The sequence below is a fragment of the Falco punctatus genome, assembly GCF_963210335.1.
Source record: "Falco punctatus genome assembly, chromosome: 14".
Lineage (NCBI taxonomy): Eukaryota > Metazoa > Chordata > Aves > Falconiformes > Falconidae > Falco > Falco punctatus.
The window spans coordinates 18575798-18601514 of NC_137594.1; the positions used below are offsets into that span (position 1 = coordinate 18575798).

General features: G+C 38.0%; 1 protein-coding gene across 6 annotated transcripts in view; it reads left to right on the plus strand.

Moving 5' to 3' along the window:
• FTO (FTO alpha-ketoglutarate dependent dioxygenase) overlaps positions 1–25717 on the plus strand; it is a 260515-nt gene that overhangs the window by 153500 nt on the left and 81298 nt on the right. Inside the window, exons 9-10 of one of the 6 annotated variants that reach the window (XM_080364730.1) lie at positions 8249–8351; positions 9603–9661. The exons of 4 other annotated variants lie outside the window; for them this stretch is intronic. In XM_080364730.1, the coding sequence (XP_080220856.1) occupies positions 8249–8351; positions 9603–9661 (162 nt within the window). The remainder of the gene's footprint in view (positions 1–8248; positions 8352–9602; positions 9662–25717) is intronic. One more of the 6 variants, XM_080364731.1, reaches the window with a different exon arrangement.

Consider the following 25717-nt stretch of genomic DNA (forward strand, 5'->3'; position numbering starts at 1 on the left):
TGCGCTTGATGTGTTTCTAAAAAGGACAGAGTTTAATTCAAGTCAACCAGTGATAAGTGACCTACAGGTACTGAAGGCATCAGTTTAATTTGAATGTTTACATTGGCATTATTCTGAAAGAATACTCAATAATGTCCGTAGCTGTTTATTTAATACAAAAATATTTTTTTAGAAAAAATGGACATTTTTTTTGCGTGTTCCTACAAAGCTCTGCTTATCAGCTTGTTGAACCTTCATTAGTCATATGCAACCTCACAAGTAAACAGCAGTGTAATAGGATAGAGAGAATGGTCTCTAGCAAAGCGTAGATGTACAACAAAACCTACATAATAGCTGCTTCATAACAGTACATATAAATTTCACTGTCTTATATCCCCCTACAAAAGCCTGCACAATTTGCTTGGACAGACAAGCATGAAGAAGGTGAACTCCATAAAATACAAAGTGTGAGCAAGTAAGGTAGGATTTAGTGCAGATGAAAACATATGATTAATTTTTCCCTAAAGTGGTACTCTAATAGACATCACAGCTATCTGCATGTGATGGGAGTATATTAATACAAAATGTTACCACTATCTTAAGCTCCTGAGAGTGACAGCAGAAGTACAGAATCCTATGTTTGTACTTCCTGACTGTCTCACATGCTTAAACATGCCTTACCCGTGCAAGTCATCCTTTTGTATTTGTGTCGACACTTTGAAATTTTACCCTTTCTTGTAAATATGTTTGAAGGAATATTAGGTTTATTTTCCCTTCTTTAAAGACCCAGGAGAGTTGATTCTAGTCTCCCCACTGTACTGCCTATATGTTGATTAGTCCCCCAAATTTAGCTGTAGTGAACATCTGTCTGCACAGTGAGAAATAGAAATAAATGTGGTGTCTTCTGAAGACTGCAGTTCTCTGCTAAAAATAAAAAAAGCGCACCCTGATTGCACTGTTAGACATGATTTCTGAGTCCAGCCAGTTCAGACAGGTCTGCCTAAAACTATAAGCAAGTTGATTGTATTGCACTGGTATTCTAATTTCCAATTTGGGATTTTGCTACATAATCTCTAGTAGAGTATGTCTAATCTTTATGAGACCCAAAGTCTTTGTATAAATTCTCTGGATTTTCCTCCATGTGTCTCTGCTAAACTGAGATGTGTCTTCTGGCTGAGTTGTAGAGACATTGAATTACTGAGTAAATCAATACAGCGCTGTTATGTCACTGTATCTTTTTCAAAGACCAGCTCAAATTTTGTATGCTGTAGCTTTGATCCCTTTCATTTAATTCTAAGTACACTTGTTATTATAGTAACTGTTGTTTGTATGTTATTTTAGCTTTTTACTTAAGTAGCTATTTAGCAATTTAAATGAAAATGTAATTAGGTTACATCTGTTTTACATGCATGTAATACCACGCAGATGTAAACTTATATTAAAGCCATATTTTCTTTTTGGCAAAAAGACATAAGAATAGAATTGTAGCAATCATGCAATACATTATTTTTCTTTTTTATTTTTTTTAATAGCGTACACAAGATGTATTCCAGTGTTTATGTTGTGATGGTAACAACCCTTTCTATTTTTATGGGAGACAGCATGGGTTATAACTAACCGGTATTGCCTTTTATTTTTGTTCTACAAGGACAAGTACACTGTTAACGCTGGTGCAAATCCAAAGGAGCTCTATTGAAGTTAGTTCAAATTCCTTACCAAACTCATCAGTTCCAATAACTGACTCTTTCCAGAGCCAAATTCCATTCTAAGGATCTCTGCTGAAATAAAGAATCATTGTGGGTTTACACCATTATGAATGACAGTGATATTTGGCTTTCAATACCTTTATTTGAAAGAAAGATGAACTTCTTGCTGGGCTGATCTTAGAAAGTGTCGAGTGCCCTCGGCTGTTGTTGACTCTGATGGGGGTTTTTCTGTGCTCTGGGAAGAGAGATAAGAGGCACGAATTCAATTCCAGCTTCCCCTTGGTCTTCGTGTAGGTACTTAGAGAAGGTACTTGATGTCTCTGTACTACTGTAATCGGAACACAGAATTCCTCCTGCTGTATTTGTCCTTTTCATTTCTTTTGATTGTAGACTCTTCATTGCTGGTTGCTACTCTGTGTTTATATCGTATCTAGCACAGTATCAGGACTGAGAGTAGCGTCCATTGATACAGCTGTAAGTCAAGTTCTATATGAAAAATATAAATAAATTCAGGTACCTGGCAGTTCTCTAGAGACGGCTAGTATCTTTTAAAAACTTGGAATTCCTTTGGAATAGCTAATTTTTCTACCAATAGGCTGAAAACATTAAGCATTAATATGTTTCTTTTGTAGTGAAGCATACAACTTTTGGATAATGTAATGCCTTGAAACCTGCGTTAATAAAGTAAGACTTCTTAGTCGTTTAGTTTTACTTATGTAAACATAAGTTCAAAATAAACTATGTATATTTTACTTGGAACAAGGGTGTATTTTAGTAGAATTTTATTGTTTCAATATATGTTTCTCTTCAATAACTGCCTTTTAGAGAATAATTGTGAAAGACAATAAGAAAACCGTTACATGTTTTTCTTCTTACTTTTTTCCTATGAACATTTAAGGCCCTGACTCTGCAGCTGAGAACATAAGCACATGAGACTATAAGGAGACAGAATTTAAATTTAGTCCAGTTCCTCAGTATTAAATACTTCAGGGCTAAATCTTGCTGCCTGTAAGTGTGAATTTGGCCCAAATAAGGACTTCAAGATTGTGTCTGAAGGGTAATTTAATAAAGGTGATAAGAAGCCACAGAGAGTCAGTACTATGGTATTGTTCCTCAGTTGTGTCTGATAGCTCTGCTACAGTTTGTTTGCTACAAGGTTTGTATTTCAGGAGTGTGTAACTTAATTATTCTGAATGATCCGTAATGGCCCACTCAACTAAATTTTCTCCAAATCCATAATTTATTTGGTTTTCCTTATTGGTTTGAATGAAAAAAGACTAGTACTTATCCATGAAATCCAAGTCTTGGTTAAAAATTATTGCTAAGTAGTTTTGTAAATATTGACAAATTTTAACATTTTTTAAGCATATAGAATTTTTTAAACATCTAGGTTTAAAGTACTTTTTCTACATATACTGTGCAACTCCAAGCTTAGTCATTTCATAGAATTTATCTTTTGATTTTGTGTTAACTGAGCTGGTCCAGTTAACTGTGCTGTAGAAGATATTCCAAATTTTCTTCATTACTTTGCCAGAGAAGTTGATGGATGCAGAAATCTTTTCCTTCCCCCACACAGAATTCAGTTGATTTGTTGTCTGTTGTGCAGGGTTATACATATGATATGTACATAGGACGGTAATATTAACAACACGGAAAGAATAACAAAGGTGTTTTTCTAAATATTTTTAGGCAAAGACTGAAAGCTGGGGTGCTGAACGTATCCCCTCCTCCTCCTTTCTGTGTGGAAATATTTTTTTCTCCCTTTTGGGAAATCAGTGGCATTCTCCTTTCCTGTGGACTGGGCTCTGAAGTACTCACCCTCAAGTTCAGATAATGATTTAGAGAGAGAGATGTATAAATATATATATATATACACACACACACACACACACAGATGTATAAATAGAGAGATGTATTTATACATATTTAAAACCTCTTGAGTTTTAAGCATTTTTGTGTGGCCCAAAGCCATGCACTCAGTGCTTTTAGGAACTGTCTGGGTTTCCAGACTGCTGGTGCCAAGTGCACCTCAGCTGCTGCTGCTGCGGAGTAGGACTCAGCCTCCTGCGCCTCTCCTGGTATTCGCGGATCGTGTGGGTAAACTTTGCACAGTGACTCAGTGTTAGCTTACGTGGTGACTGGCTGCATGATTTATGGTGACTTTAGGTGGGAACATACTATGTACAGTGGATTCTTTCTGTTTCTGTCTCCTTCTGCATGACTGTATCTCCATTTATTACACGTGAAGTGTAGCTGCCGGCGGCTGGCAAGGAAAGCCATCTTGGAGATGTGCTGGGCAGGCTTGTAACCCTGAAGTACTTTGTCCTGAATCCCCAGTTGGTCCAGCCCTGCTACTTAGGTGTTCCTTGCTCTCTTGGCAATGCAGTGGAACACGCTGTTTGCTGTCCCTAACCTGCCCTTTTATGCCATTACGATGTAATGCTTGTGGGAAATAAAATCATTGTAGTTGAGTTATGATTCAACATTGACTTTGATTATTGGCACCTCTAATCGACCAAGAGCTCTGATTATTAGTGCTTTCGTAGTTTAAAAATAGTCTTACAAACTAAAGATACTGAAGATGTTCTGAATCCAAAATATTGTGTGGAGGGGGAGAACATAGCTACATGATTCATAACAATTATTAAAACACTGGATGTAGCATGCAACATCTTTCCCTTTATGTTATGGCAGCTTTCTTTGCTGAAGAGGTAAACGGCGTGTCTGTTATGACTGCCAGAGTGAGAAAAGAGCATTGAAACCTGGACTCAGTATCAGATCATGTTTCACTAAGAGAACAAGATTGATTTATTGTGTTACATCAGGGTTAGATGGACCTAGTACTGCTTCACCACATGCTATTTCATTCCCTTGTCTACTAAGTATGCAAGTACAAACAGCTTTAACACAATTCTTTACCTAGAAACAAGCCTGAGGCTTCATCCAAATACTTTTAACATATGAAAATTGAGCTGCTTTGAACTTGTATGTTTTTGATAACTGCTTGGTATGCTTCCTGGAGGATCACCTGTAGGCTTTTCTTTCCAAATCCTAATCCCTTTGATTAAGTGCCAGGACAGATAGCTCTCATTGAATAACTCCAGTCTCATAATTCTTCCTTCATTCAGAGTTGAAAGGGAGCTGCTCAAGCTTCAATAGGTAAATCCTTAGATTTAGTTGAAGTAATTCAGACACTTAGAAACTGAAATTGTTTTGTTCTGAAACAGGGTTCAGATGGGCTACTGAACATTTACATACCACTTGCTGCCAGAAGCTGTAGGATGAAAAAACAAAACAAATTTTTAGCAAGAAGGATTAAGAGTAAGAAAACTTCGAAAACCAGACATTAAAAGGCAACCTGGCATGGAAATTTAGACCCAGAAATAGGAACATAGTTACTTTGCTTGACTTCTCTTGTTTTCTTTTTCAGCAAGATCAGACTGTGGTGCTGGGCTAAACATTCCATTCCTTCCTTAGCCCTTCTCTTCATTAATAACTACCAAAATAGGGCATAAGTGCGGGGGGGGTGGGGGTGGGAATCTTATTCTTTTTATCTTTACAAGTATGCCTGCTGGTAACAAACCTGAGCCAGTTCAAGATTCTTCTATTTGAAAGTGTTTGTGGCAGGAGAGTATGACGGGGAATTAGAAATAAACCTGTTAGCTCCTGATATCTTGGGGTAATAGAGATATCTATTGCACATACATTTTGGCGCACGTCATTTTCCGTACGTGCATAATGAAGCAGTTTGTGGAGATCTTATTGTTCACCTAGGAAATAAGAATATTTCCATATGAATAATTTGCCTTGGTTAATTCTAGTACAGCCAGAACTGGAGCAGAACAGCTAGAGAACCTATACTCAGTTCACGTGGTACCAATGTTCATAGCTCCTTCAGCCTGAAGATTTGTTGCCTTTAGCAGAATGCAACCTGTCACAATGGTACATAAAACTGAGGATTGTAGTGCTGTACTAAAAAACTAACCCCTCTGCGAACAAGAGATGGTGCTTCCGTGGCTATAACCACGGTTTTAGTTAGACTTGAGCAAAACCCGTTGGGTGACTGCACCTTGCCAGCAGTAGACTTTGACTCAAGCCCTTTTGTCTCTTTGTTATCAGGCTGGCTGTTGCAAAATATTCAGGTACGTTTAACCTTGTGGAAAAACATTTTTTTTCTTCTTATAACCTTCTCTGTTTCCCTTACTCGTTGTTGCCATGGTAGGCAATAGTGTTGTTTCTGCGGCTCTTTGCCAGGTAAATTGTGCCAGCCATTTGAAGATGTGGCTTTACCATTAAAATAAACCATCTTTGGAATTAATTATAGACCTAAAAAACTGCAGAACAGATTGAAAATTAGGAAATATATAAAGCCAGCCTCCACCAGACTGGGGCAGTTCTGACTGTTCAGATCACTTTCCGCTGTGACAATAAAGTCTAACTTGATTGATTTACTTTTTTTTAAGGCAACTCTTTTCTCAAATCATATCCTCAATATCAAGAAACTTGTAATTGAGTTGCAGCTCAGCTGCATCAATACAATTAAGTCTGGAAATAGAATGGAACAATACCCAGCTGCACCTGATAAGCAGAAGCAAGTAGGCAAGATGGCATAAATGAGCTAGAATTTTTAAGGACACAAGTGCTAATTTCTCCAGTGATTTAGAAAATAATCGTGTATGTTAAATGATTAGGATTTCAGTCTTTCCTGAGAGATCTTGCTGCAAACAGCATAGCAACACCTATCGCCTCGAATCAGCGCTAGCTCAGTATTACACACAGATGAGGTCATCTCTGTCTAATATCATCAGGTTTTATAAGTTTTTAGCTTTAACTTATTATTTGATTCCTTAACTAATTTGATAAATGAATCCAGTGGGTCTTTGAATTATTGTTAGGGCAATGACAACTTGAGGGTTCTGGTTAATAAGATAATAACAAAGTAGTTTGGTTAAATAAACTTTGAAGCAGAAAGCCCGAAGGCTTCTTGTTATTACCTCATTAACAAGAAATGCCATTAAGTTATTATTATTATTATCCTGTAATGGTTCTCCTGCTTATCACTCTTGCATTCTGATCAGCAAGGATATTTAAGGAAATAGCAATACATTTTAAGAAATTACATGTACCCAAGCAAGACTATAAGAATGGAAACAGAAAGATTTAACATTTGAACGTACACTTTTGAAATGGAGAAAGAATCTGCATGTTCTTACGACAAAGCTCTGGAATGAAAGCAAAAGTTTATGACACATTTTATTACACCTGTAAATCTGAAAGCTTAGCTATAGTTTTTAATTTTTATTTTGCCTCTATAACTATTTTTATACCCTTTTTATAGTTGACTGGTCCAAGGTTTAAAATAAGTTCTGCTGGGAGTCTATGCCCCATTAGTCTTCTATAATAAAACGTGAACCTGGCTAAAATAAAACATGATGCCTTAAGAGCAATTAAGAATGGTCTTTTGTAGATAACTGCAACATGAAATACAATCACTGTTTTTATTAATGGATTTGGGAAAAGCAGCTTGATGATTTATAGCAGAAGAGTGGGTTATTTTACATTTTTATTTCTTTTTTTTATGTCTCACTCTTCAAAAAACCTTTTAAGACCCCTGAAATAATCAAATTCTGTGTTTCAAATGTTTATCATGTTAACGTGAACCTCAGTATCAGTTTTATTTAGGTGGTGCTATGATGTCAGCTAAGAAGGTGTCCTTTTTTTTGTTATTACTCCAATCCAAAAAAAAAGTGTTATTTTTGAAAGAAAATCTTGTTGAATTTTTTATAAGAGTGATAAAATGTAAAAGCTGTGCTTTGTACTTTATAATGGCAGGATTTGTAGGGCACAGACATAATCTACTGGGCATTGTCTGAACACAAAGCATAGCATCTCATTAACGCATAGTTTCTTAAAAAGTATAAACACATTTGACAGATGTTTCTTTAATAATATGATAATAGTTTCTTTGTGATTATTAGATTAAGCTTCTAATAACTTGAAGATCGGTATTTAATACGGCTGGAAGTGGAGTCTGCGCTGCTAAACCTGAAGAGGTTGTGGTTCTTACGTTTGAAACATTTAGAGAAAGACTTCAAGTTCTCCTATTTGGATTTTAATTGTACTGAATACGCTGCTTGGAAGAAAAAAGTGTCAGTTTGGCATCATTATGAATGCAGGGAGAAGGACAGAGAAGTGAAAGGAGAGGCTGAGATGACTGGTGCCTTCTCTCACGTCCTTGGGGCTGTCAGCCGTACCAGGGGCACGTGCTCCTTTGGATGCCCAGTTTCCCAAAAGGCTTGAAACCATTGCCTGGGTTTCTGCTGACACACCCGCTAGCACCCCCCTAGCTATACCCACGCCATTTACATCTCAATATCTGTCTGGGGAGAGGCTCACAAAATCTTGAGGCAGCGCAATCTTGGTTACACAAATTTAGAAGCATGTTTTCTAGATTACGTACCAGTATATCTCAAAAAAGAAATTGGTTAGTATGTGCTAGGAAGTGTGAGAAAATGCTTGAATAAAGGTAACTCATGGTGCCTTTTGAACCTGTTTTTCCACAGCAGAGCTGTGCGTAGCTTGAAGAGCCATGAGCATGTAAAGAGAAGGGCCGCAGTGCTGTTCCGTGCGAGGCGACTGCTGGCACTTAGCAGAAGCAGGATCAAGGTGGGTGGAAGGTGTGCCCTGCAAATGGCAACGTCAGCGCTCCGCTAGGCTAGGGAAGTTGGCAAGCCTAAATTCCGACAGATAAAACTGTACTAAAAGTCACATCCTATAACAACATTTGGAAAAGCAATCAAAATCACATTAGCTAAGCTTGTCTTAAACTATATAGATAGTGTTTCTGTACATATATGTGTGTATACTATGTGTTATATATATATATATGGGGATGGGGTATTTTAGTCTAGAAGAGGCTCTTTATGCTTCTGAAGGGTCGTACAAGTATTGGGACTGGCCTCATTTTGTTTTAATGAAGTTTTTTCTATCAGAAATACCGCTTCCACAGCTGTGTGGAAACCTACAATAAAAATCAGTAGCCTCATGCTTCTGCACTTTCAGTAAAGGTTAGCTGCAAATGAAATAATTTATTTGATTTGTAAGCACATTTGCAAACATTGTTTTGCTAGCCTTCTATTTACACCACAGATGTTACGGTAGCAGTGAATTCTGGGGTTAAACCTTCTGGCCCAAAACCAAGGGGCGGTCTCAACTGTCTTTGAAAACGCTTGGCCCCGAGTATTATTTGGTAGAGACAAATAGTAGCTGCCATACACTGTGCTAGTAATATCCTCTGGCTGCTGTAACCAGATCCTTCCCTAGCCAATGCAGTGCCCTATTTTTGGAATGTGCTGGCTGGCAGTACAAAGTGGGTAGTTAGTCACCTTGCATTCCACCTGCTCGGCTTTCCGTCCCCCAGGACTTGGCCCCACGCTCGGTGCGAGCTGCTGTTGGCATCAGCCCGTCAGTTAGTCAAAATTCTGGTCATTCTTCAAGATAAGATCTGAAATAAATGTTCCTTTCGAAAACTCGTATGGTTGCCATAGGCATAAAAATTCAGCCTTCGTTTAAAATCAGCAGCACATCAGAGTCACTGCCTGTGTCCTTCAGGAAACGTTATGTGGATTTATCCAGAGATTCGTAGTCTATAGAGGATGAGGAGCTGGGACGTGGATTCCATTAGCTTAGCCTGCTTCAGAAAGGTGGCAAAGAAATGTGGAAGACTTAAGTCAAGAAAGTTCAGCAGTGGTGGTGGGAATCTAGTGTGTAGATACTCTTTGTAAATGCTGGGATTTGTGCGCAGAACTCATCTAGTACAGCTCTGAAACGTACCGTGGGAAGTCGGACAGGGCTGAAGGGTAAAGGAGCCTGAGCAGAAAAGACTGTTCTGAGAGACTGAGCAATCCACCTGTGCAGATCCATGTACCCCAGGTCCGCCTCCAGAAGAGACAAGTGAAAATCAGAATGGCTAAAAGGTATGCTGTAAACTTCCAGAACATCTTTCTGCTCTCTGGAATAGTTCTGTAGGAGCCAAAGGGGTTGTCATGTTGTGCTGTGTGATCTGAGGTATTCAGCAATGAAGAATTCAGTTCCGTCTCTAGGAAATCTGAATATAATGGCATTAATCTAGATGATATACACAGAATGGTATACCAAATCCACACAACGATATAAAATTTAAAGAAAAGGATTTATTTTGGCTTCGTACGACAGGACCATAGAATCATAGACTGGTTTGGGTTGAAAGGGAGCTGAAAGAGCATTTAGTTCCAACCCCTTTGCCATGGGAAGGGACACTTCCCCTAGACCAGGTTGCTCAAAGCCCCATCCAACCCAGCCTTGAACACTTCCAGGGATGGGGCATCCACAGCTTCTCTGGGCAACCTGGTCCAGTGTCTCACTGCCCTCACAGTGAAGGATTTCTTCCTAATATCTAATCTAAATCTCCCCTCTTTCAGCTTAAAGCCATCCTCCCTCGTCCTATCACCACATCCTCTTGTAAAAAGCCCCTCTCCAGCTTCCTACTCAGCCTGATTGGGTACTGGAAGGCGCTCCAAGGTCTCCCTGGAGCCTTCTCATTTCCAGCTGAACAGCCCCAGCTCTCCCAGCCTCTCCTCACAGCAGAGGTGCTCCAGCCCTCTGAGCATCTTTGTGGTCTCCTGTGGACTTGCTCCAACAGGTCCATGTCCTTCTTATGTTGGGGGCCCCAGAGCTGAACACGGTCCTCCAGGTTACTAGTTTACAAAAGTTGTATGTTAGATATTCTTCTTCTTTCTGTATGGCTCTGAAAATAATCATTGAAACGAATGATAATTGTAATTTTGTTATAGCACTTTATCTTGCATTAACGTAATATTTTTAGTCAGCTTTCACTGCTGGTATCACCATGGCCAATTTCCAAGGATTTGTTTGTGGTCTACTCTGTGCTGTGATGTTTCTCTTACTGAAACTGTCAACACAGTTGGAAGATCTGCATGATAATTTAATTATCACTGTTTTTTTCACATTAGAGCAATTAAAAGCAACTTGCAGAACAAGTCAAACAGTTGACTGTGCTCATACAAGCTAAAAAAAATTCTCAAAGACAAATAGTTTGTATTTCAGACACAGGAGTGGCTGTGGTTGAAGGGAGTGTATGATTATTGGTCATCACAGCTGACCACTGTTTTTCATTTTCATTTTTTTCCTTTTTGTTAATATAGTCATTAAATAGGTTTTTATAGATGCAATAATTGGGGGGGGGGTAGTTTTTATAATTCTAAAACGCTTCAGACATTCTCGAAGGACAGTATGCAGTGGAAATATGGTGGATTGCATTCAACAAAATGGATACTCCGCTCTCCCGTTAGTAGTATTGTCTTGAGAATGGACAATAATGGGATTTAAGGTGTACAAATCCATTCAGGGGCTTTGCTTGAGAATTTGTGTTGCTGTCCTTCCCCATGTAGTTTCTTCACTCTCCCTAGCTGCTACTCAGCCTTGTATCTTCAAAACAGGCAATTTGATCCAGACTGTAGCCCTGTATTTTAGTCTCCACTGGAACACGCCCTTTTTATTCATATTTTGTATCATTTAAGTTTCCTAATATGAGGAAATTCAGGGCCACGTTGATGTCTGTGACAACATCGCTATTAACTACAGCAGACCCAGGATTTCACCCAGGAGTTTCGTAGAGATTTTGCTTTTTTCAGGTACAGAACTACAAATATTGTCTTACAAATGTTGTCTAGGATCGAAGAGGGTGTATGTATCACATTTCAGAGGAAGTGGCCTAATAATCTTACGGAAAATCAGATGCGTGCCAGAAATTAATTATGTAGAAATGGATGTTGGTACTGTTCAGGTTTAGAATTAAAATTCTAGATGCTTGGTTTCACTGTTTTCTCTTAAATGTGACTAGTGAGCACCAGCTCATAACTGTTCATGGCAGGATTCATAAGGTGGCTATTCACAAACTTGTCAACAAAAACTGTTATCAATACCGTGCATTCTTGGCACTTCTGTTGGCATTTGTAGCCTTTCCATATATTCTGTTTGTGATGGGTAAGTATTTATTATGGTATCCCAGAATTATTTTTTTTTAAGGTAACAAAACAGAATAGAGGAGCATAGGAAGAAATAATGTTACTATTTGGAACCGGTAAATATATTGTTATATTCACTGAGTTATGGTTTTAGTTCTGTTGCTATGAGATATTTTATTTTTTTTAATACACCTCTTCTAAAAAAAGTGCAAAAACTTTTTTTTTTTAATATACCTCTTCTAAATAGGCAGTAGGTAAGCAAAGCTTAGTTTGAGTTACAGGGCTCATCATCGATGCTCATCACTCATGCACAGTAACACATGCCTTTAGCTCTCTCTTCATATACAATAGATCTCCAATTAATACTATGCGAATTTGTGCATAAGCAGCACCTTTATCTTCAGCCTACTGTATCACCACTCAACTCTACATACAACTGTTGCACGTGGTGGGATGCCATGATGTTTTAAATATTTGCCAGTATACAGTGTTTGGTGTAAAGTTGAATTGTTAAAATTCTTATGTTAAAATGGTTCATAAAGGACCTATACTTTCATATAGAAAACTGAATCCTATCCGCTTATTTGTTGAGTATAAGTAGCACAAAAATAATTTTTAATCAACTTCTTTCAACTGTTTGTATTCTCTGCTAGGAAATCCTTTTGCTTCTTCGTAGAAGTTACCTTGCACTCGTATTTGCCAATGTGTGTGCCATTCAGTTCTGAGCCAGCTGTACTGAGACACCTAATGTTGTTGATGTTTCCCTTTTAAATACCATAAGTGAGATGAAATATGCACAAAGGACTTCCACAGGGAGGGAAATACTTCTTCAAAATATAGTTTACACAGTTTTGGGACGAAGCAACCCACAGAGTGGTTGCTGCGATTGCACAGACAGACATTTGTGCTTTCCATAATTTTTAATTGCTTTTTAAACTATGGACTGGAGGCTGTTTGATGTCTTGAAGAAGGCTGAGTCTTTCCTGTGGTTTGTGCTCTGGTTTGGGTCTCTGGCTGAAATTTTGGAGTCCTTTCAGGAATTCCCTCAGTGAGTTTGGATGAGTCTTTTCGTGAAATGTGAGCAAGCATTAGTTAGTTAAGTGCAAGGAGCAGCTTGTACAGACAGGAGAATAGATGTCTCCAGCCTCCATCTGTAAAGTATATTTAAAATCACATTTACTCACAAGCTAAATGATATGTTTGCACTACACTAGCACATTACATTTAAGGGGTGCTGGGAGCAACACCAATAATCAAAAGGTTTTTAGTGAAATGTGTTGGTGCATCGAGACTGGATTGAGATACTCTGTTGTGAATCTCCTTTCAGCAGGAGATAGTAAACTTGCTTGCGTTCCTTCGTTTGACAAATGTTGGATCATCTTTCAGGAATGCTAGATTTATATATTTTTTTTATTATTATTTATTTATTTTTTGCTAGAGCAGGTAATGTTGTGACAGTGTTTCAATGCTGTTGATTTTTCCCGTAAATTACATAATGAAAGAAAACATTTCAAAGGCATAAACTGTTTACTATAGAGGTGTATATACTCCCCTTACCTAAATCCTCATATTTCCCTTGCAAAATTTCTTTGCAAGTCTGTAAAGTCATTTTGCCTTCCATCTATAGGCGATAAAGAAAAAAGGTACTATGTTTGCACAGAAGGGGGGGCGGGGGGGGGGGGGGGGCGCAGGGGGGAACAGAATTTCAATTATGTAGTAAATAATTATGCTTAGGTCCTTTTTGTCAAAAAAAAAACCCAAACCAGGTCTGTATATTTTAGGGCTTACTAACAGTCTGGCACACTGAGAGGTTTTCTACAAAAGGATTAATTTAATCCTTGTGTTTTGTTGGATGCCACACTGGGTTTGAAAACTGGGGGGTTTTTTGAGAATATAGTTGCTTCAAGTCAGATGAAAAGGCTACTTAGAATGCAGTAACGCTGGTAAAATGGAATTCTTGGGAACACTGCATTATCCCTGCTTGTGAACTTTTAGCAGTTTGATTTTCTATCAGAATAAACAAGGGTTGAAAGATGACTCGTTCCTACTGATTATGTGTAAACTTTATCACTCAGCTGTTACCATCTGAAGTCTTGTGTAAACAACTGTACCGCAGGGGATGCTCTCTAAATTGAGAGGTCTTCCTGGTGTGCTACCACAGAAGACTGACTGCAAGTCAATCTGTGTCAGCTCGTGTTAAAACAGAGCCAGTCCCTGTGTTAGGTCATGTATTAGAGATACATCTCTCTTCCAAATGAAATTAAGCTTTTCTGGGCATCTGCTTTTTATCACCAAGATTTCTAAACTGCTAACGCTCATTACCATGAACGGAGAAAGTCATCTTACTGGTGCGCTAAGTAACTGCATATGGGGTTGATGTGCTTATGGACACGTTACTAACACGCTGCATCTGCGTGGCTTTGAGGAAGGAGGCATTTTGTCGATCTGCTTGGGTTCATGTGTTTAAAATTCCCTCGGATGCTTTTAGGAAGTAAAATTTGCTTCTGATCTTCCCTTAAATCTTGAAGTTGAAGCAACTTCTTTGCCCCAGTTGTAAAATTTGCTGTGAGATCTACCTGTTGAAAGTGCCGAGCAGGACCGGCACAGAAAGCTACAATGAGCAGAGTTTGGTCTGTTCTCCTCAGACCCTGTGGAAAAGCGATTGGCAAAGAATTTATATAGCCAGGTAAATGTCCGTGCTGTTCTTAAAAAATAGAAAGGCAAGTTTAAATGTGCTATATAGAAGTTAGAGTAGGTAAAAAAAAAAAAAAAAGAAATTGTTGTAAGGAAATATGTAAAAAACTAGGTTTGTATTTGAATCATTCCAGTTTGAAATAAGTACCTAAAAATAAACATGCCAGTCAATGTTAACGTACAGGCAGCTTAAGATCGATATGGATGAAACCCATTTGTATTCAAACAATAATCAGGCGGCACACTCCTTTACAGCTGAAGTTTTGAAGTCAAATGGCTGAAAGAGTTAAACACCTGGAGCAAGTCTGCTGAACTGCTAAGCTGGCTCTTGGCAGCAGTAGCAGCCTGCAGAGAGAGTTTTTCCTCCATTATGGTTCAGTTCAGTGACTAATTCATTCAAAGCTGAGAAACCAATTGAGAGTTGAAAATGCAGGAAAGCTTATTTTCCTATTCTAACCTTTAAATAACTTGATATATAAGAGGGCTTGAGCTACAAGTTTTAAATGCTTGCTGGATGTGAAAAACAAAATTTAAATATATTTTTTTTAATCTATCCAATGCACTAACTTTGTTATTATTTTTTTTAAAAAAAGCTGTTAAAAAAAGAGCATGTTGTAATTTTCAATTTTCCAAATGTAGACCTAAATCACACTTGGCATTTTTACTAAATATTTAAATAATTGGTGAGTATTTCCCAAGTCCTAAAATGTAATGAATTGGCTAAATAAGATAGGATTGACAAAAATATGAGTCTATCAAGTGTTGTATTTATTGTACTGAGTTGTAACACAACCTTTTTAATAGTTACTAGTCAATCGGCAATATTTTTTTGTGAAAACTACTGAAAATTGTGATTAGTACTACTCAGCCTCTTACAAAGAATCCCTTCCTTTGCTGGTTCAATTTCTGTTTACTTAGTTGATGTTGTTCCTCTGAGCTAAAACTATTCTTCCAATGCAAAATATAAGGTTCATGTGTCAGATCTTGGGCGTTTACAGATAGCAACAACTGATCTATAAAAGCATCTCAGGTTTGCCTATATGAAAATAAATACTTCTTTAAAAAGACTAGAGGTCATATATGTTTTGATAAATTATATTCTTTAACCAGATCTTTTCTATTTTTTCCTATACTTTTAAAGGCAAGTTTAGACAAGGAAGAAGCCCTGTGTATATTCTCAAAATAAACATAATATAAGCCCACTTCCTAATTCGCTGAATATGTTTGGGAAGTTTAGAATAGAGGTTTAGATAAACAGATGGACTTACAAAGAATTGAATTACAGGAAATACTTGGTTTGAAGATTTAATTTTAGTTTTTCCTCACCTTTTGATTCTGGAAGTCAGGCATAAGTCAGAATATTTTTAATCTACTATCTGTTGTTGGCAATCATCTTATAGTTGCCTAAACGAAGTTGCCTAAAGCAGTGTTCACAAGAATACATCAAGTATTAGTTGAATAAGATTCCAAAGGATATTTTTTTTAGAGAATTGCAAGTACAGATAAATATTTTTTCTAGTTTGTTAAGCTCTATCTCATTCCTCTATAATTTCAAGTTTCATAACCTTTTCCCTCTTATTTCAAGATCTATTTTGAATATGAAAATGGCTTGTCAAAACTTAGATCAACCCTTCATCAGGCTTTTTAAAACCTAAGTTAGAATTCTGTTTCTAAGAAAAAGATTTGGATCAGAAAGATTTTCAGCTAGCTAGTATTCATTTTGGCTGAGAGTTCAAGCAATGTCTTTAATCATATTTTTGTTGGTTATTTATTAGCTTCTGCAGGATATCAAAGGACAGACAACCTAAAATCTGTCTTCCATAAGATACATCATGAATCAGAAGCTGTAGCAAAGAATTTCTAGGAAGTGTCTTTCATGTACTGATATGAACTGATTGAGAGATAAAATATACATCTTTAGTGTGTTTATAACATGCAAATGAAGGCTGACCCAAAAATGGAAGACTCCGTTCTCTGGCTGGAGTAGCATTTGTATTGCATTACTAGAGTAAGAAAATTTGTTGTGAGAGAAAAGAGTATTTCTGTTCTGGTCCATGTCACCTGAAGGACGATGGTTAAAACTAATGCAAAACATAATAGAAAATTGGCATAAAAGAGCATGCTAAGACTACTTTGGCTCCCTTTGGAATCTTTGCAAAATAGGTGTTTCCATAATTAGCATGTACTTGTATGAGGTAGTAATAATATAAGAATATATCCAAATATAGGTAGGAAACTCCGATCTAGTGTTATCCATCACTGCACGGTGATAGCCAAAGGGAAGCTTTAGTATCAACACTAACTGGGAGAAAAGAGTATCTTATTGTAGAAACACAGAATATGCTGGGCACTTTATTGCAGACATGAGTGGTAGAAAAAACATCAGTTATTTGAAAATGTAAGTGATCATGTAAAACTATTTCTGGATTTTGGATCTGCTGCTGGAGAAATATCGTTCTAAGATTTTTACAACATTAGTAACCCACATTTCATGCCAGAAGCCGTGTAGCCCATGAGAAGCACCACTATCTGACATGATGAGTAAGTATCAAGCTGGTTTCTAGCTGACAATTCATGTCTCTGAGTAAGCTTTTCTAGCTTCTTCAGCTTGCGGGGGGGGGGGGGGGGGGGGGGGGGGTCCGTCTGCTTCTCCCTTCCTTCCCTTCCCCATTCCTTCTGCGTACACATTATCTAGGTTTCCTAATTCTCTAGTAACAGGGTACCTGTCATCAGCGATGTAAATTTTTACTGCAATAATTTGTTGATAAAAAGTAAGCAGACAGAATGTCCATCATCAAATGCTATGGCGGGATGCTGCTGGCTCCCATCGAGAAGGATGAAAATACTGAGAACATCCCCCCCACCAAGAATACTAAAGAAAAAAATAAAATGGCAAGCAGGTTGTGCCAAATTTGTAGTGGAAGTTGGATTTTCTTCTAAAATGTACTGACAGTTAAATAAAAATAATTTAAGGATTGAATTTAATCTTTAAAATCAATTATTTTTATCAGCTCTGTTTCCAATTTGCGTCACAAATAGATTTTTCTTTATGTATATCAGTGTGGCAGTAGGAATCATTCTGTTCTTTTCCCCCACCACAGGATAACAGAAACCAAAAGACAAATATAAAATTTTTATGAATCAATATAACATTTTCTTGGTTTTGGATTTCAAAGCAATCAGATACCTTGTAAGAAGGAAGAATATCATTCTTCTGAAAAATATATTGAGCTTTTTTCAAAAAGCCCTGTTTATAGGGACAAAAGTAATGGTTTAATTTAATTCTTAGCATTTTCTTTTGAAGATTTCTGAAGGGCAGAGTTTGCTGGAGTATTAAAACAGAGGTTTAGTCCTGTATTTTGAATTGGGTGGTATTTGGCAGTCTAAATGTCAGTGCTGCCAAATATAATATGATTCACACACCACTAATAGTTTTGACTTAGCCATATGTGAGATTTTGTAAATGTCTATGGAAATTGTGCAATACTCGTATTTTGGGGATGATCTTTGTATGCAAACACAAACTGTGCCTTCGTTCTGTATCCTAAGGCAAGATCTCCAGATAAGAGAAAGTACAAGCCACTAGTCAAAATACAGAATAGTTTTTATGTTGAAAACCAGTATCGTCTTCAGCCAAAATACAGCATAGTGGGGTTTTTGGAGACCAGTATCATCTTCAGTGTAGAAGTCCTGTCTATCCAAACAGTGAACTCCATTACCTGGTGCTACATTTTCATCCAGCAAGCCAAATGCTTGAGGAAAGCATCAAGTACTTATTATTGTCTTTGCTAGACACAAATTAGATGCAGACTTCCAAATTAGTTTGTCCACACAGCCCTATGTTTGTGTGCCTTTGTGCAAGTAGGTAAGAGATGGTGCTGCATTTTATTTCACTTGTATCTCAAAGTTAGAGCAAAGTCTGTTGTGTTTTCCCCTACCCTTCTCATAAATAGGTTTGGGGGTTTGTTGGTGTTTTTTTTCTTTATTGAAGTTAAGTGATTTAAGGAGACTTGGGAGCAAGGTTTTTATATTTTTTTTTAATAGTCATTACTTTGTTTCTAGATGTATGGGTGAGGAAACAAAGATTACCTTGTTCATAAGGGAATTGGTGCCCCAGGTTAATGTCCAGGTGTTCTTTCAACTGATGTCTGAGACTAATTTCTTCCTGGCCCTCTGGTAACCAGCTGAAGCAGGAGACCAGCTGGTATGTCTTCGCTCTTGCATACCAACATCTTTCACTGATTCACAGATTTCCTTATATCCTCAGTACTTCCTCTACTGCTTAACAATCTTAGAACAGTAGTTTGAAGATAGCTGCTGTTGTGCTTTGCAATGGCTGCATCTTTATCAAGGATTGAATGATTTAAAAAAAAAAAAAAAGATGAAGAAACACAAAACAATCTCATAGTGATCCTCATAAGTTCCATTTGTCGAAAGGTCATAAATTTGAGAACCCATCAAAGGTTTGCTAAAGAAATGCTTAACACCGAATATTATCTGGTTTGAATCTTGTGAGTTGGGATGGCATTTCAGCAGGTAATGCTGCAAAGAAGACTCTCTAATGTATTTAATTCAAAGGTTCAGTTTCCTATAGTCTCACACACGCACATTTACCTGCTGCAACCTGTCAACGTTCACAGTTTCAGTTACTTTTTAGCCCCCTACACATAGAATAAAACAAACTATGACATCATATATTGGCATCATGTGTATTGACATCAACTATGTCAGTCTGAAAATGAGCTGAACAGAGACAACTGATGTTTCTGAACTTCATACATTGTGTATTTATAGTTTACGTTCCATGGAAGGTTCGCAGAACTTGTGTGTTCACTGTTTCGTGCATGACCCAGTTGACTAAGGCAGGCAGTAAACACAAGATGGATACAGGTGAGGGGACAGCCAAGGGGCAGCCATCAATGTCAGCTGCATCTCAGCGAACCATTTCTTTACCCTGAGGGTACAGGAGAGTGGAAGCTTGAGAGCTGGAGTTTCTTGTGAGAAAGGGTGATAGAGTGATCTTTGCAGGTGCTGTTGACCTGTCAAGTAGGAAGAAAGCAGGTTCTCTGTCTGTGTGGTGGAAAATGTTAGGTGGGGGTACGCAACAGAGAGAAAAAGAAATTCAACCTCATATGGTAAACACCACTTTGAGGAAGTAGAACCTGAAGACCATTGTCAGAGAAAAACAATGGAGTCCTGGTGGACCCGCTGCAAGGCTTATGTCGGGGGTAAAATAGCTTCAGACTTTCTGTGTAAGCCAGGACGAAACTTCACAGTTCAAAGTGGTTTTTGTTACTACTGTAGATGTATTTGTGTGATGTTCCTTCTTTGTATAGAATTGAATCATACTGAGAAAACAGGTTATGTACATTTGAACTTTTAGACCAAATAATTGAATTCAGAGCAAGTAACAGGGTAACAGCATCAGTTATGAAGAGCCAGTAATTACAATGTGGAAGGAGAAGTCCTTGTTCACCAGAACATCCATATAACTCCCTCTCTGCTTTCACCATAGTCGTTCAGACTTTTCTGTCCCTGTCAGCACGACAAACATTTAAACCATTATTAGCAACTATGGGAGGGGGAAGGTAGAAGCTACTTATAATGGTTTGTAGAGAGAATTGTTGTTTGAACAGCTTTTTTAAGAAAACCTCTGAACCAATCCCTTTTGTATTGTCTGTAAAAACTAAAATGGAGGTCACTGAGTTACGTTGATTATCTCATGTATGTATACAGTATCTTCTGGGGTTTCTTCAGTTCCACAAGGACTTTCACAGCATAACTGCACGTTCTAATTATGTAATCACACATTTACACCACTAGTGTCATTAAGTGTAACTGAACTTGCTCTGTCAGTCTGCCACGATAGAGCAAAAATTACTTGGAGAAAAAGGACACAACAGAATCTTAATTAAAAGACTGTTAAGCATATAGGACATGCTTACCAAAATATAGAATACACTAAAGGCTCAAAACTCCCCGTGGTGCACCGCTATGTCCAAAATCTCAGTGTTTTCTTAATGCACGCGCTGGTGAGACCTTGGCCTTAATTAGGTGCTGTTTTGGTTGTGGACATTAAACTTATCTAATGTCTATGCCAAGTAAGGATAGTACTAGTAGTTGAGAACGGTGGTTCTGGATGTAGTCAGGTAAAACTTTGTGTATGAATTCTGCCATATTTAGCTAAGGAAATACAAATTAAATGACATTTTTGCAAGATGGCATTACAGCAAAACGTGCCGCAAGAGTCAGCATGTGGGGCAGGTGGCACTTTTTTTTCTGTTCCTGGGGTGGCAGCATCAGTGCAGAGGTATTTGCACAAATCCAAGGGTGTTGGCGGAAGAGCAGCATTTTGGATGAGACAAAAGTTCTGTCTTCAAGGGACTGTGAAGATTCCTAGCCTGTATTCCAGAAGCAGGCTCATGAAGAGGAGAGCCTTTGTCCAAGTGGCCGTGCAGACTGAGACTTGGTTCCCCAACCATTTCCTTTGGACTCAGATTTATCTTTCCCTAAAACTGTTGATCTGTGTTAAACAGCTGCTGCCTTTTATTCAGACCTGGCTGGAGTTCAGTGATTTATCTTAGGTTGTGAAGCTAGTCTGAGACAACTCATCAAAGGCTCAACAAAAACAGTTTCTTAATGGGAAGTAATTTTCCAATCAACATATAACAGAACTGTAGTAAGGCACTGGAGTATCCTTTGATGTAGCGTAAGACAGACGGCTGCCTAATAAGAATGCCTAATTGTACAGGTTTCATTGTATCTAGCCGAGGAACGATTTTCGCTGGCTTCTAAGGTGTTAGAAGATACTTTTGACTGAAATTTAAATTCAAGATGATATCATATAATGAAAATGGAGACACGCTGCATTAGCATAATTGTATCTCTCTAGTTGTAAATATTTATATAACAATACTGCAAAGACCAAATATAGTTATGTGCTTTTATTCCAGCTGGTCTATAAACATTCAAGAAAAACTAGTTCTTCAGTAGTTCTAGGAAGAGTTTACTCATCAAGTTATAAATAAGCTTTTAGAGAATTTAAGCTCACCTTGCCAGCACAGATTTTTTTTTCTTATTTATTCAATTCAGATATTTCACTCATAGTTTGTTTTGCTTTTTTTATGGTATCCCATGAAATTTCTTGTACTCCTAAGAAAAAGAAGAGGAAAAAAAAAACCCACTTCTATCTGAAAGTTTCTGTTGGAAAAACATGTTTTTAAAACTCACCTGTACCTTTCTTTTCAATTAGAGGCCTGGCGAAGGACATTGCTAGGTATCTCTCTCAACATATGGGCTGAATTACTCAGCATAGAATTGAACCACACTGTTTCAGGTTGGTTACGGTGGTAAAAACTGCCTTGCGCTGCTCTGCAGAAGAGGGATGGATAAAATGCTCTTTGAACAGTCAAGTTTTTTAAAAAATGTCAGTGCAGAGGGCTTGCATTTGTATTTGGCTTTCTAGACCTGCCTCTTGACCTTCTAATTACTTGATTTGAAACAGCACTGAGGGTATAATAAAACTGGAGGTTGTCTCTCGTTTGCTTTATCATAAATTAAAGCTGTTAGTTTGGTGAGGTGAAAGTAGAGGCAGAGTGTTCATTACTGCTCAAGTGACGGCTTGTCAATAGCACTGCCTTTTAGTTTGTTCTAGTCAGCACTTGCTGTGCATTTTGTTGGACCACTGGGAAATAAATACAACAAGATTATACATTTGGAATACCACAAGAGTTCATGAAGGGGGGGTGGTGGGGGTGGGGAGAAAGAAGGGGGGAAAAAAAAGATAAATTATACACTTGGTAGAAAGTGACATGCTATCTTGTGCTATTAACAACCAGAGATAATTGCAGCGAATTGAAATTGCAGTTTGCAACTTACAGTACAGTGTGTCCAACATCAATCTTAATAGTGAACAAAGCAATTTATATTAAAAGTTAATTCACTTGGTAAGTTTCGGCTGTGTACAAGGGAGCTAACAGATGCAGCTTTTCAGAAAGTTCAAAGGCATTTGGAACATGGAGAGAAATGCTAATGTAGTAAGCCTTAGAGAAATAATTGTGTTACTACTTGTAATGAAAACAAATGTATGCCATTATATCCCAGTTTGTGTTTATTTAATAAACTATAGTTGTGTACATTGAAGAAATTGTGTTTCTGAATGTAACATTACTTGGAGATTACACAAGCATAGCAATAATATATGTATGGAGTAAATGGGGTCTAGATTTCCATGTATTTGATTGAGTCCATGTTCAATTTTGACTTAATGCTTTGATGAGACAGTGCTAAAGCAAGAAAGAGTGTGTGTGCATGTGTGTGTTTATGTTTATACATAGGTATTATTGGAATTTTTAAACTGAAGCCTTGATTCTGGAATTGTTTACTAGTGCCCAGGGTATTTTGCGAGGTTGCCTGGTTGTAATTGCTCCAGGTTTTGAGTGATATCTTTTATCTGGTTTAATTAAAATGAAAATTTATTTTGTGAAAGCCTAACACCTCTTCTAATGGCGATGATAATCTTACTTTCCCTGACCGCCCAGTGGTGCCCGAGTGTCTGGAAGAGATTCTGCAAACCCCTGACTTCTGTTCTGTGGGCTATATCACGTCACCTTTCCTTTAGCAGGTATTACCCTTTTCCCAGTGCTGTGGTCAGTCCTTGGTGCTACTCAAATGCCAGAGAATTCCCTGAACTGCAGAGTCACGATCTAAACACCGACTGCTCTGCGATGGGACTGACTACGTGTTTGTGGGTTACCATCGATACAGTCTGAAAATGCAAGGTGAAAGTGCTGCCTTTTTGGGTAGTTATTTGTCACAGTCAGAAAATCGCCAAATTAAAACATGCTTAGGTTTGCCTAATTGAATAATTTCTCTTTTTTTACAATGGGGAAAAGCTTGAGGGGGAAGGGGCTTGAGGAGGAGGTTTTGCTCTGTCACCTTACGTATCCAGAGCTCACTCAGAGAATTCATCTAACACATACAGGAGGATTGCTCTTCATCTGGTACCACCGCACTTTTTCATAAACATCCTTGTGAGAGAGCTGAGTGAGTTCGTATGTAAATCTTGGGTAGATTTTCACTTAGCGGGAACTACTGTAGTTCTACTGAATTTAGTGGAACAAAGACATTTAATGCCAGCTAATGATTGATTCTTACAGGAGTTTGGGGAGTAGCTGAAAAGCTGGACTGAGGCTGTTTTTCTTCTTTATGGCATTATTTTCATGGGGTAGTTAAGAATGTGCATTTCAGAACCAACAAACTTGCTTATACATATGGCATGGAACTTTACTTGTCTCTGCTGGGGGAGATCCAGAGTGGCACTAAAGTTCTTGTCTCTTATACAGTACAGCCGTGTGCTTCTGCCAGGGTTCTGGTCTAGGCTTCAGTAAAGATTTATCATTTTAAAAGGTACAGCCTTAAATTATTTGATAATTAGTGTTATCATGTGGGATAAACTAGCAATATTTAGTAGCAGGCTTTTAAATTTGGTCATAAGTACTTGGCTGGAATTTTTAGAATGGGATATAGCAGACAAAAAAAAAAACTTGACTTTTTTGCTGGTAATGATTTTTCTCCTGTAAAACAATGTACTGTAACTGACATAAGTTGACCTAAAAGGTAATTTGAGAAACTCATTTTCAAAATGTTATGTATAGTCTTGCATTTGTTTTAGCAAAAGCTGTCTATAATTCTAAGGGGTGTTTTGACAGCCAGTCATTCTGAATGTACAGTATTCAATTCAATTTTTTTGTTTGTTTATTTTTCCATAGGTAAAAGCAGAATTATTAAAAATATATAAAGTGATCTTATATTTTACTTGCTTTTATCAGGACCAAGCCTCTGTGCATATGTGAATGCACTAGCTAGTGTAATTCATTTTACAGAGAAGGGCACGTGGTGCTTCCTGTACATATTTATTTTATATATCATAATAAGAATTGAGTTCTTTTCCTGTTTTTACCCTTAGCTTTGTAACTGTTAGTGTGTGTTCCATGCATTACTCTGTTAACAGAACACCTATCCCAAAAACCCCAAACCAAGTTAACCCCATTTTACACTGCTGCAGAGAATGGAGAGCAGTTGGACATGGTGGAGGAGTAGCATCACTGCTCCAGGCAGTGGGGAGCATCTGCCTTTCAGGGGTGGGTGGGGTGACATGGAGATACACACAGGAGTAGCGGTGTTAGTTCGGACCAAGGGACCATCAAACTCTAACCTGTTCGGTTTCTGAGAGTGGCCATATGCAGTTACATAGGGAATAAGAAAAGGGCAGGTATAAATCACAGAATCGTAAATCATAGACTGGTTTGGGTTGGAAGGGACCTTAAATATCATTTAGTTCATCCCCCCTGCCACGGCCACCAGGGACACCTTTCCCTAGAGAAGTTGCTGTAAGCTCCCATGCAGCCTCGAAGGGGCATCCTGAAGGGGGTTCCTACCTGGTATGCCGAGTGCCCCGACATGCCATGCTGTCCCATCGGTGCCGAGTGCCCCGACACGTGCCATGCTGTCCCATGGGTGCTGGTATATCAGAGGGGTGTGTTGAAGTAGCCTCATAACACTTCACACTTGCATTGGGGCAGCGTGGAGACATGACTGGGATGTGACTCGCTTTTGCCCTCTTCCAGATGACACTAGCGATACAGGAGTGGTGCACGAGGCTGGCTAGCCATGTCATGGTCTGGTACCGAGTAAAATTGTCTTGCAGGAGAAAGACTGGGAAAATACAAAAATTCACATTTTTTAAAAGCTCAGCAATTAACACTTTCTATTTAGCAATATCATTAAAGGAGACAGATTTTCATAGGAGTTCAAGTACATGTATATATTTACTCTGCTTATATATACATTCCATAAAGAGGTGTGCCTGTCTTTCTCCAGGCACTTTTTGTGAATTGTCAAAGGTGCAATTATACACACACACTACTTGGGACCCAATAATTAACATAAATCATAATCTGGCAACAAACCTTATTCCTAGTCTTTACCATCTCTCACCGGAACAGTTAGATGGCCAGACATCCACCAGACTTTCCACCTAAAAAGAATTTTATAATTTATTTTTTTTAGCCATGTATATTTCTGGAAGAAAACCTTCTGAATCTTACGAATCAGATGGGGCTTAGTATTACCCTTTCTTTATGCAAATGACATGACTTTTCAGTTAATGAGTATGTTTAGCACCTACTACAGAAAGGTTGGGAAGGATTAACAAAAGAAACCTAGTGTCAGGAATTTATTCATTGTGAAAATGAGCAATATGAGAAAAGTCTGAATAATTCTACCAAATACTGGAATGGAGCATGCCATGAA